The following is a 13,725-nucleotide window of genomic DNA, read 5'->3' as shown; positions in this document are numbered from 1 at the left end:
GTGTTGGTCACATGCTAGTCGTAGTGTCACTTATGGTGTGCAACACGCCCCCTCACCCAGTGCATGTACTGAGACAGCAGCCTCAGGCTGTGCCTGTTTCTCCTTATCTCCCCTTTTGGCCCTGCAGCCTCCTATCCTGTCTGTATCTCGGCTTCTACAGCACTATGGTACCTGGCCATTCTTATTGCTCTGTCTCTTTCTATGCATGTTCCCTGCTGTGTATATTTGTGTTGGGATGTGTTTATAATAATTTCATATCATTGCCATAGTCAAACTGCTGAGGGTAGCAACGATATAACCCTAAACTAATCTTTTCCACTTAACAGTTCAGACAAAAGTTACATGTGTTCTTAACAAACATTAACAACCCTCCTGGTTCTAGGCTAAAACTGCAGTCATTGCTTTGTGATATGATCTTACAGCCCATGGGGGACTTTCTTTGTGTAGGAATTAATTCAGGTGAGCATAGTCCTGTATTAATAATACATTTTGTACTATTACTGTGTTCCCAATTGTCGAATGCAATGAAATATGCTATTCTGTAAATACATTTACTAATATAGCACCTGCATATCCCACTTTATTTCACAATTAACCCCCCCCCCCCCAAAAAAAAAACAACCCAGTAAAGTGGGGAAAAAAAACTAAGACTAGGTAACCATAGACAGACCGAGGGGGGAGAGGACCCTGCTCGCGAGCTTAAAACTGTGTCCAGAGAAACATGTTTTTGCTATGTGAGGATAAGCACTAAATGTTGAAGAACAGCCAGATTGCAGATGTTGTTGGCAAACTATATGATCCAGGCAGTCATTTTGGCCTGGGGTCAGCAGCATTTCTAAGAACGTATATAAAGTTAAACTCCTAAGTTATTCTGCTATGTGGGTGGTACTGTATAAATAAAATAATAAATGCTAACAAACGTGTAAATCCATTGCTGCACATATTTGCTAAGTATTTTGATTGTTTGTGATGTTAAAAAAAGTTTTGTGCAAATGTTCAAAACAATGGCCCCCTGTCTGTCGCACTGAAGACCCCTCTAAACATGCTTCTAAGCAGGATTGAATGGTTTTAGCATTTTTTTTTTTTTTAAAACACTGTTTTTCTATTATGCTGTGCATACTGGCCCAGTGCTGTCCAAAAAAAAAAAAAAAAAAAAAAAAGCCGTACAGCACTGAGGTAATGGGTTTGATTCTCACCATGGCCCTAACTGTGCAGAGTTTGTATATTCTCCCCATGCTTGCGTGGGTTTCCTCTGGGTGCTCCGGTTTCCTCCCACAATCCGAAAATATACTGGTATATATTGGCTCCCAACAAAAAAAATTAACCCTAGAATGTATTTGTGTGCATATGGTAGGGAATATAGATTGTAAGCACCATTGGGGCGGGGACTGGTGTGAATGTTCAAATATTCTCTGTACAGCGCTGCGGAATTTGTGTGCGCTATATAAGAAACCATTAATAAATAAATAATTACATTTATTCAAAATATTTCATGCCCAGTGCTATTGCTTAATTCCACATTTTTATTATATTCAGATTTATTAAATTATATTAAGTAGGAATAGCTATTTTTAATTTCAGCTTCTGGGTTCAACTAAAGTATAGGTGACCGTTCACAATGTGCCAGCAGGAACATTTTCTGTGACGGGATGGTTTTAATTTATGAAGATATTGAAATACTGCATTTTGAGCTATGCTAAGAACTACAGAAGTGTAATAGGGCCTATGCATGTAGCAATATAGGGGCATTTTCTAAGCAATCTCATTAGAACGCTAAGAATTTCCCTACATTGCTCCGTGTGTAGGGGCCATAGTGATGTGCAGCCCCGCGTGTCGCTATTGCCCATTGATTTAATATATCCAGCATGCTGGATACAAGTGATCTAGCATTGGTCAGAACGCTCATCCTCACATCTCCCCGTGTGTAGGCCCCATTACTGTACCTACTATCACTGATATAAAATGTGTGTGTGTTCCTTGTGTTTGCAAATTCAAGAATGACCTGAAACTCCAAAAATACAACAGAAATGTTATCAAGACAAATTATGAATTGCAAGGATGTGATTTATCTCTAGTGGAGCTTGTTCCGCATATAGCCTGTCTTTTTTTTACCTCCTCTCACACAGTATGTGACAATTTGTTTATGGCTTTCTGTTCTTACCTGTTTCTTACCAGTCATTACACCGACGTCGGAATTCCGACTGTTTAAAACCCAGACAACTGGGATCTTAATGGTCGGGGGCTACGACCCCCATAGAGGGAGAATAGAATAGGTGGGAAGCGTAGCGAGCAACTGTGCCCGCAATGCAGCGAGCCCGCAAGGGGCTTTGTTGCACTCGGCCCGCTGTCACGGCAGATAGTTTGGGCTGTCAGAATCCCGACTGTCCACACCCCTTGTCCTGTGTTTACCAAATATCTACATCCTGCCTCTCTTTTTTTTTTTTTTTGTAAGAACAGCCCTTGAAATGGCAGAGGGTTTAAATTCTGGTGACCACTCCCCTAGTGTTTTTGCTAACATTGCTGGTTAAGCAGTGTCCACCAATGTCTTCCATAAAACTGTCTTTTCAAATATTATATTTAAGTATATAGATACACATACTTAAATTCAACTGTCTAATAGGCACACATAGAGTGTGTTAGAAACATACTACTACTAGTGCTCATTCTAGCACCTAATCAATAAGGAGGGCGTATTTTAGAAAATTTGAGACTTGATGTATTTCGCTACGTCTACTCTGCCATTAAAATATTCCCTTCTCACTGATCGGAGCAGAGTGCTGGAATGAACACTTATTGTAGTACAGTCCTCATCTGGTAACAATAGGGACCTTGGAGACAGGTGATAGATATGAGTGCAGTAGGAGATTGAATAAGAAGATTGTGTTCAAATAACTGAATGCATAGGACAAACATTATTAAAGTGGGTATTTTTCAAAGTTCAGAGTGACATAAAAGTATGAAAAGATAAAGTACTAGCCAATTAACTTCTGTCTTAAATTTTACAGGCTGTGCTCAAAAAAAGTTAAAATGCTTACACACTACAATGAAATGTAAAAAAATAAATAAAAATAACGACATGCACTAATGATATCTTTGTGCATATCTTCTAGTGCATGGGTCCTCAAACTGCGGCCCTCCAGATGTTGTGAAACTACAATTCCCAGCATGCCTTGCCACAGTTTTAACACTCCCTTATAGGAAAACTGTGGCAAGGCATGCTGGGATTTGTAGTTTCACCACATCTGGAGGGCCGCAGTTTGAGGACCCATGTTCTAGTGTGTACACATTGTATCATTAATGGTGCATGCTCCCGTACATTAGGTGAATGAGAGCCATTCTGTGGAATTAATGACCCCCTCTTCAAACCACCCCCCCCCCCCCCGCGCCTTTGATCATTGTGTTCGGCATCAGCAAGTGTGCATGTGCAAGTGTCTTTTTCTAGCCTTGATAAATACACCCCATGGACCCAACACAAATTCAGTCTTTTGTCAATTTCTGATATCTGTTTTTGTCTGTAGGAATAGTATGGTTGCATGTACATTGCAATTGGGCTGTATCTCTGTACCCACGTGCTCAGGTTGGGTGATTTTGGCTAAGGCGATTTGGCTTAGTCAAATCCAGATGTAGTTTAGCCATCGGAGATCCCCTGCCACGTAATACACTGTGCGGTAGCTAAGTCAAAATTGCGTTGCCTGCACAGTCTATTTGGCCGGGTGATAGCTACGCAGCGGAGCTGTGCATCGCTATCGCCCATAGTGTACACACTTGGCGTTCTGGTTAAACTTCTTGGCGATTTGGACTATTTAGTCAGATGGTGTATAAAGGCTAGATACTATCATCTCTAACATGATAGATTTATTGTGCATTCAGCAGTATATACAGGCCTGGATTTAAAGCGTTCACCATCTTTGAACATTTTTCTTTAATAAGGTGGGGTAGGATGCTGAATGGAGGGGGGTGAGGGACAGTGGGCATGCTGGCGGTCAGAATGACAATGCAGGGAATTGCCATGTAGGTCAGGTAAGTATACTTGCCTTTCCCCTGCCGTCCCATAACGCCCTCCCTTCCTACAGCCTAGGAACATGTTGTCTGCCCCTTTCAAGGAGTGGCTAGTGCAGGCAGTGATCGATAGCTACCAGATTCCTTGATTTTATGATTTCACAGCCAAATATATTTGCAGCTCCTGCCTTTGGTCAGTTGATGAGAGAATGATGAGTGTGACTTCCAATGGACTTTATGGAAAGACTGCCTTCACCACTTCATTAAGATGTATTCGGAAAGATTTATTTTTTGTAAGCCAATATGGCGTTGCCTGAGATTGCCAGGGCCAGTCGTCACATCTCCACCAATAATAGTCTTGGAGAATTTGATAAATCTAATTCCAGAAGGTAACCCATAATTCGTTTTTACTAGACTATAAATAAATACAGGAAATATCAGTCCTATAATAATGAATATATTGAAAACACCAGTTACCTAGAATGGTTTCATTATCTAAAGTGCGGAGAGGCCAGTAATACAGCAAGTAGAATTCTCTGGCGTTTTACTGACCAATCCAGTTTCAAAGAGATCTCTTGTGTGTAATCCAGACATTCCCAGCCTTGGTCGTCAAGGCACACTAAAGCCCCATACACACTAGACAACCTTTTTTAATGATCTCATAAAAAAAAAACATCTAGTGTGTATACTCAATATTGTTAACGGTGCGAGTTCCTGCTAGTTGACCTAGCAAAAATCTGCAATATTGTTACCCTCACTGTAAATGTCAATCCATTAAGCAATTCAGGAAATACTTGACTTTCCCGGTGGACACTATACAATAGCACTGGGACAGGCAGTACATAATTGTTTATATTTAGTGACAAAAGGCAAAATTAACTCCTTATGTGCTGTGACAACCAAATCCCTAATTTTAACCATATGAAAAATTGTTTTATTTTAGATTCCACAATTAATATAATTACCACTCTTGGATATGATTGTACATATGATGATCATTGTACAGTATGTACCTTCGTATTTATTTTCACACAGATTAGATGATTATTTGGACGATTCCGACAGATCAGAACAACACGTCGTACGAATCATCCAGTGTGTACGCACTATGCAACTGTGCGCTCCTGACAGTCGTTGGTGGCTTCTTCAGATGTTTTTTAAGATTTGTAAATATTGGTGATGGCAGCATATGCCTGGATGTGGCCACTGACATATCTTTTGCAAGGTTGCACAGTGTGCATGCAGTATATTGTGTGTCTGGGAGCTCTGACACACATGTTCAAGGGAAATTAATGATCTACCTAAGTATAATTGAACTGATTGTGTGTATGTTCCACGATAACTCTCGATGATCTAAGTATGAAGATTGGTTTAATGGGACTGACCCCTTATGGGTGTTGTCATAAGGGTCCATGCTATTTCTGTTTTCATGCAATGTGATATGTCATTGGAAAACGTATGACTTTCTGAATACAACACAATAACCAGACTCCTCTAAGTGGACTCTTAAAAGCCTATAAGGGTCTATAAATGAAAAATGTTTTCACTCTACAAAATTTTTGACATACTGAAATTAATAAGCGACTCATAAACAGAGTGGTCTGTTAATCAAACACTGTAGATGTTGTGAAACCCCCAGTCACTTATTTTTTCTTGACTGTTTGCTTATTAATTGAGGGTTTTCGGGATCTTCTGTACCTGGTGTAGCAGCTTCTGCCCTGCTATGGGTGGGTAGGGTAGGTGGATAGTTGGAGACCGGTTCTGGCTGCTGCAGCAGCTTCTGCTCTGCTATGGTTGAGTAGGATAGTTGGAGACTTGCTCTGGCTGCTGCTGCAGCAGCTTTTGCCCTGCTGTGGTTGGGAAGAGTAGATGGGTAGTTGGAGACCTGCTTTTGTTGGGTAAAATAGGTGGATAGTTGGAGACCTGCAGCTGTTGCCCTGCTGTGGTTGGGTAGGGTAGCTGGATAGTTGGAGACCTGCTCTGGCTGCTGCATCAGCTTCTCTGGTGTGGTTGGGCAGGATAGGTGGATAGTTGGAGACCTGCAGCTTTTGCCCTGCTGTGTTTGGGAAGGGTAGGTGGAACAAAAATTTCATAAGCTTAAACTTTTGCACGTGCGTCGGATGGGCCTTAAGGCTATTATTGTATAGTATTGTATTGTATTGCCTTAGTGTGTACCCAGCTTTAGTATTGGCTTATTGTCCTGCTTGTCATCTTGCAGCAAATACAGTGGAACAGAAACGTACATGCCGTACTTGTATGACAGTCACCTTCTGAAAGCAGGACAGCTACTGAAGTGACAGTAGTATCCTGGTTTCTGTCCGGAATATTTCGTCCACATCTGCTTTATAGTAACCCTTTATGATCCATTGTGTGTTTCCAGCGTATCCCAGTTGTTAATTAGAATGAGGCCCTAAGTAATCAGCCAAAAATGTTTTCATTTTACGTACATAAAGCACTGTAGGTCGTACACCAAAACGCCAATCTTATTCCATATTTTGCTAATCTACGATCTGCTGGAAAATGTCCACATTGGGATTTAAATGGCAAAAGTCATAACAATAGTCTACACAACATTTTTTTTAACCCTTTAAGTGCGAACGTTGCTGTGAGAGATCCTTAAAATATCCGCTAAAAATGCCAGCGTCACTCAGCGACTTTTTTTAGGATAAATACATAATACAGCCTTGTCAATTGAATTTTAGTGGATATTTTGAGGATCTATCACAGCAATATAGATGTTACTGCAGTGCTGATTGGTTGCCATGGGCCAGTTCTCTTCTGGCTCACTTCTCTCTTATCACTGCTTCATACATCTACCTCTGTATTCTCTACTGCAGTGTGGGCTACAGAACATGATGGAGGATATGCTTTTCCTTCCCCTCGCTGCTAAGGCAATGTACAGTGCGTTCTAGACCAACTGCTCTAATCAATGCTTTTAGTATATCATATAACTTATTTTATTTTCAAAGTGAGCATTTCCCCTTTACTAATGTAAATACTGTACATCAAATGGATTAGTTAACTAATTAGCTATATTTGCTATATTAGCCTGAGTATGTGAGGTTGTAGTATATAATTTTTTTAAATATTCTTTTTATTATAATCCCCGCTTCCCGAAGACATCACCCGCCCGGGTCGGGCTGCTAATGGGAAAGGGTTTGCAAGCCGGGTCGCACCATGATCAGCCTTCATCTGTTGCAGAGTTGTGGAAGGGTCTGACTTAAGCTGGCCATACACTAGTGCAATTTGGACACTTTTCACCCGATTCCAACGGATCGATCAGAGAAATCGGGTGAAAAGTTTCATGTGTTTGGCATCCAATCTGATGTGCAGTCTGGTGAACGTACTGCATGTCTGACCTCCATTTCGAACAGCTTCTCGGCAGCAGGGAATGGGAACGCATACTATAAGTTGTATGTGAATGTGCCGACTCGGACGTCCCTGGGCGGTTCAAGGGGCAGCTTCTCCCCTCATCGAAATCACATAGTGTATGGTGGCCTTTACTGATATTTGCACAGACTGGAAAAATTGGATGGTTCATGAATGGCGTATGGATGTGTAACAGGATAACCGGTTGCAATATTTTTGGCATGGGATGGGGTTTCTTACTGTCTGGGCAGCGGCTAACTACTAGCAGTCATCTGTAACTTTGCAGATGAGGGATCAGATCGGAATCATCCCCAAATGTAGGGTACACACCAGAACAATTTGGCCTCAAAACACCCAATTTAAATAAATCTCGGCCGATTATATGTATATTGGGCATGTTTTGGGCCATTTCTGATGTGCGGGTAGTAGGTCGTTTCACAGATCCTACCTGTAGCAGGTAGGATCTGGTAATGACCATTCAGCTGGGTACAGGTCGAGATCGGATCGGATTCAGATCGTGCGCTCCAACAGATCGTGAGTTGATCATAAGATCGTCTTGTGATCTGCTCACGAGCTGCATCCTTCTGGTGTGTACCAGGCATTATTAATCTGTGCTTAAGCATGGATATCTGTTACAGTGCCTTGAGGACTGATTTTGGGAACCAGTGCTTGGCAAGATAATGCTACAAAAGTACTGTAAAATAAAACACTTAAAAAAAATATTTTAGGCATTAACTGCAGAGAAATAATTGTTCATGTCCTTTATTAATTTTTTTTTTATAGCAGATACAATGTTAGATATATAGGGTGAGATTTCATAGGATGAGAGATTCAGAAAATAAGAGATTTGGGAAGAAATCTCCAGTTTTTTTTAAAGCGGCAGTCATTTACACTTCAAAATCAAACTGGTTTTGCAGTGTAAATGATTGCCGCTTTAAAAAAAACTGGAGATTTCTTCCCAAATCTCTCATTTTCTGAATCTCTCATCCTATTAAATCTCACCCATAGGGCTGTATACAAATGATTTCTAGCCACCAGAGGGCACCCAATGGAGCTTTTCAAATGCAGCTTTGGACGCATGACTAAACATTTGGGTACTCTTTACCTAGCACGGCGCCCATCGTGGGGATCGCGGGCATCGCGGGCAGTACATTAACGGCCGCGATGCCCGCGATCCCCCCGATTTCACATAGGGTTCAATGTTAAATTTAGTGCTGGCCGCGATTTTACATTCAATGCTTCAATGGCCGCGATTTGGCCATAGGAATTAATGTTAAATGGGCCACAGAGCCCAAATAGGCACAATTAACACTTAAATGTCCCCCCAAATTTGTAACGCCACCCCACGATCCACGCCAACCCGAAGCGTGGCGAGCGCAGCAGTACGCGTCCTCCGACCTTTTTATACCCCCACTATCCACGTCGGCGTGGAGTTGAGAATAGAATAGTGTGGCGAGCGCAGCGAGCCACCGCCCGAAGCGTGGCGAGGGGACGCGGATACCTGTGAAGCCCGCGTAGGGCCACGTTTACCTGTGAAGGTATCCGCGTCCCCTCGCGGGGCTCGCTGCGCTCGCCACGCTTCGGGCTCGGTGGCTCGCTGCGCTCGCCACACTATTCTATTCTCAACTCCACGCCGACGTGGATAGTGGGGGTATGAAAAGGTCGGAGGACGCGTACCGCCGCCCCTCGCGGGCTCGCTGCGCTCGCCACGCTTCGGGTTGGCGTGGATCGTGGGGTGGCGTTACAAATTTGGGGGGACATTTAAGTGTTAATTGTGCCTATTTGGGCTCTGTGGCCCATTTAACATTGATTCCTATGGCCAAATCGCGGCCATTGAAGCATTGAATCTAAAATCGCGGGCAGCACTAAATTTAACATTGAACCCTATGGGAAATCGCGGGCATCGCGTCGCGGCCGTTAATGTACTGACTGCGATGCCCGCGATCCCCACGATTTCTTTACCCACGACGCCCGCGATGGAGATCGTGGGCGCCGTGCTAGGTAAAGAGTACCAACATTTGTATATGGTCCATAGAGCTTAATCATTTATCTACCTGATTCAAGTGTATTAAAGATTCTTGTGGCTAGTTAAGATTGTTTTTGCTTTTTCCAATCACCATATCTTTTTTTTTTTTTTCTAGAGACCATTGGGGAGATGAAGGAACCCAGACAGAGAAAGGATAACCGGCGTCCAGATATTGAGATCTATAAGCCTGGTCTCTCCAGGTTGAGAAATAAGTCTAAGCTTGATGTTTCTGGCAGTGGAGGTAACCATAATGAGGACTACCGACATGAGAAAACGAACGATTGTGATTCTACAGTTAATGGGAAAAGTCCAGCTACACTTTCTGGAGGTCACAACCAAGAGGAGGAAGAGCTGGAGATGGATGGACCATTATCTTGTACACCAGAATCTCAAGATCGAAAAATTATCAAAAGAGCCAAAAAACCAGACCGACTGATTTATCAACCAGGGAGAAGACAAGTACCTGTGAGAGAATTGGGTGAATTTACAGAAGATGATATAGTGAGGAAAACGGAGCAGCTGAAAATTTTACATGAAGAGGATACGGAGAAACCGGTCTCAAATAACGCCCCTGTTGCTGAAGAATTATTGAAGACTACGAAGCCTGACAAGTGGAAGAGGTCAGAGAGAGACAGAAGTCACAAGGCTGGAGAAGAGATGGTCTCCTCCAAACAAGGGAAGGATGAGAGAAAGCCTTGCTCCACAAAACGTTATTCCCATTCAGACAAACGGAGAACTCGCACCCGTAATTGCAGCACCAGTTCTGCAGGGAGCAACAACAGTAGTGAAGAGGCCCTTTTGGCAGAAGGAAACAAGAGGCGTCAAGATAAAGGTAAGACCATTGGAGATCGGAAAGAGAAGATGCGCACAAAGAAGCAGTTGTCTCTCTCTTCTACAGACTCTTTCGAAGAGGATTGTAGTGAATGGTTAGATGGTTTAATCACCAGCAGAAACCAGTGGAAAAAGAGACAGGGTTCCACTGACAAAGGCTGCCTACCTAGTGCAGATGGAATCAAGAGATCAAATGGCAAAGATAATCGAGAAGTGGGTTTCCAACGGGAATCTGCAAACCAGTCAGTGCATGATGAGAAGAGGACAAAGAAGCGAGGGGAAAGACTCGTTCACAAGCGCAGCATGGACACTGAGAAGGTGGAATTTAGAGAAAAGTCTACTGGACCAAGGGGCAGAGGCAGGGGGATACTTATTCTTCCAGCCAACACAGACCTGTCATCCAGCACTAATGTAGCCCTGGATTCAAGTAACACAAGACCCCTTTCTACTACTGGCCACAAAGCTGGCCGTGGCCGTGGTGGAGCTAATCGTCGTTTGTGGGATCCAAATAACCCTGAACAGAAGCCTGCTCTGAAAAACCAGAGCCCTCAGCTTCATTTTCTAGATACTGATGATGAGTCTACACCACCTTCAAAGAGTGACAACTACCAGTCTGTACCTCAAACCTCTTACTACAAATTCCAGAACTCTGACAATCCATATTACTATGCACGTCAGCCATATCCCTATGCAGGGTTTTCTGTTCCCTATTCTGTAAGTCCCAGCAACGGTATATATCCTGGTACATTTTATCCTGCATATCCAGCTCCATCTGGACAGTATGGATCAGGATCCTTCTCAGGCAGCCCTGTAACTCCTGAGGAGCTTGAGCAGCAAGTGAGGACACTGCGGCAGCAAGAAATGAGCCGTATTCTGAGACTTGCAGACAACCAGGAGTTACAGATTAGCAATATCCTATCCCGGGATGTAATCAGCCCAGACGGCCTGAACAAAATGGATTTAATAAGGTAACTTGATAAGGGGAATGGGAAATTTGCACCGGCTGGTGCTTTTGAGCACCTGTTTGAACCCCTAACAAGACAGTATAAATCTGTGGGTCTTAAAGGTGGTGTGGCCAGAGACAAGGGGTAACATCATGTGGTGCATACCAATAAATCATACTATATAGACAGCACTCATTATCTGTAACATAACATATTATACCATAGCTATATGCTATTCAAGAGAAGATATAATAAAATTATCCGATCTCAAGAGAGGTAATACAAAATACAAATTGGTTATTCACCCAACACCTTAGGGCACAGGTTCTCAAAGTCAGTCCTCAGGACCCCACACAGTGCATGTTTTGCAGGTCTCCTCACAGAATCAAGTGAAATAATTAGCTCCACCTGTGGATCTTTTTAAAATGTGCACCTGCCGGGTGACCTGGAAAACGTGAACTGTGTGGGGTCCCGAGGACCGAGTTTGAGAACCACTGTCTTAGGGGGAGTATTGATTATATTCAGGGATTCTTAATCATTGTGAAGAGACACAAACATTATATCCAAGCTATAAGAAGTTTTGAGTTACTCCTTTGAAGACTGAAAGTAGCAAACTGTGGAGACCTTGTATAAAATAGATTTTGAAAAATACAGTCCCTGCTACATACTCAAGAGAATAAATAAGAATACAAACTGTAGCAACCTGTGAGAATCTGCACAGACTTTGGCAGATACACACATTTTTTTTCTCTGTATAAATGAATATACAAATGCTACTCCTTTCATTAACTCCCTGAAAACACAAACATATTTGAATACATTAATCGAACCCCCACAAAAGCTTACGATCTATAAGACACAAGGACACCATTTTTATTAAAAATAATTAATTGTTTATTTTTATACAATACACGAATATTTCACAAGTCTCACAATTTTTTAACAATAAGGAATAAAGTATTTAATTTTAATATAAACACACACACTCACACACACACACACAGTTTTTTTTCAACTTACCTCTGTGCGCCAACAAAAGATACAATCTTTTCTTTACTAAGGTAAGAATGTTCTCTGTTCCGATAAAGGGGAACAAATAAAATAAAAATGATCTTTTACAGTCTACCTAATAATTTGGGTTTGTTGCAGGAGACAGAACAGCAGTGCTTCATTTTAAGTACGGTCATTTAGTGTTAAGCGCTAGCATGTCACGAGAACATCAATCTATTTGTAACATGAGTCGCAATACAAAATTTTATGACCTCCCAGAAACTGGGAGGTTTCTGGGACCTTGTTTATGGGCATCCTTCCTGGCACACATTTAGACAAATAATTAACCCCGCAGCTGGACCTTACTTGTGTAGGTCACCAGGCTTCGGAATTAAAATAAATATGTTTTAATACACAGGGTGATGGTGTCTGATATCTTTTAATCGATCCATAATGTTATTTTTTTGGGAAACCCATAAAATGAATTTGATCTATTTATGTTCAGTGTTCCAGTGTTGTTTGGATAGTGTATGCCATAGGTGTTACATCTTTTCACAAGAGGATTGCAGTTTGACTGGGTTCCTAACTGCCAAGGTACTTTAACCAAGGATCTGAAAACCTTATTGGTTTATCTGGTTCATATCTGTGGTCTTGGTTCTCCATTTTTAAAATAAGTAGACCATTTTCACCCCCCACAGTGCACTTTTTCCAGGTCTCCTCACAGAATCACAAGTGAAATAATTAACTCTTAAAATGTGTCAGTGACTTTGAGTACACCTGTGCAGCTGCTGGGTGACATGGACAATGTGAGCTGTTGATTACTGAGTTTGGGAACCATTGCTATAGACCAGTGTTTCTCAAATTGCTTTTCTCAATAACGTGCATCTCTCTCTCTCTCTCTCTCTCTCTCTCTCTCTCTCTCTCTCTCTCTCTCTCTCTCTCTCTCTCTCTCTCTCTCTCTCTCTCTCTCTCTCTCTCTCTCTCTCTCTCTCTCTCTCTCTCTCTCTCTCTCTCCTCACACACACGGATTTAAATGAAGACTTAGATCTTTATTTTAAAAAGCAGGTCACAGCATACCAGATGAATTCCAAAGGCAAGTGTAGTTACAGGCTGCAGCATACAGGTATTCACAGCATAAGCGGACTCTTGCAAATGCTCCAGTGGTACTCACCCCAGCCTATCACTTGGGCAGCTAATCCACCATCAAGAGCATTTGTACCCTACCCTGGAAACACTTATATCAGGAAATCACAGGTGCTGCTGATTTCACTGCTCCAACGTGGCCTGGATCCTCCACCCCACACTCAAATGATGGGTGCCCTTTATGGTTAATGCACCTTTATAAAAGGGACTGTGAACCCCGAGATGTCTGTTTATATCAGGGCTGGGCAATTGTGGCCCTACAGATGTTGATGAACTACACATCCCAGGATGCTTTGCATTAGTTTTGCTATGTGGTCATGCTGAAACTGATGCAAGACATGCTGGGATGTGTAGTTCATCAACAACTGGAGGGCCGTAATTGCCCAGCCCTGGTTTATATGGACGCATTCTGCACTTTAGTTA

At 42.3% G+C, this 13,725-nt stretch overlaps 1 protein-coding gene across 3 annotated transcripts in view; it reads left to right on the top strand.

Moving 5' to 3' along the window:
• SMG6 (SMG6 nonsense mediated mRNA decay factor) overlaps positions 1–13,725 on the top strand; it is a 244,565-nt gene that overhangs the window by 201 nt on the left and 230,639 nt on the right. For all 3 annotated transcript variants that reach the window (XM_083172152.1, XM_083172151.1, XM_083172150.1), the window contains exon 2: positions 9,510–11,193. In XM_083172152.1, coding sequence (XP_083028278.1) covers positions 9,510–11,193 — 1,684 coding nt within the window. The remainder of the gene's footprint in view (positions 1–9,509; positions 11,194–13,725) is intronic.

Source organism: Crinia signifera, chromosome 2 (assembly GCF_055691185.1).
Source record: "Crinia signifera chromosome 2, ASM5569118v1, whole genome shotgun sequence".
In the NCBI taxonomy this organism is placed as follows: Eukaryota; Metazoa; Chordata; class Amphibia; order Anura; family Myobatrachidae; genus Crinia; species Crinia signifera.
Note: the sequence above shows the minus strand (reverse complement) of the source record. Positions and strands in the feature narration are given on the sequence as shown.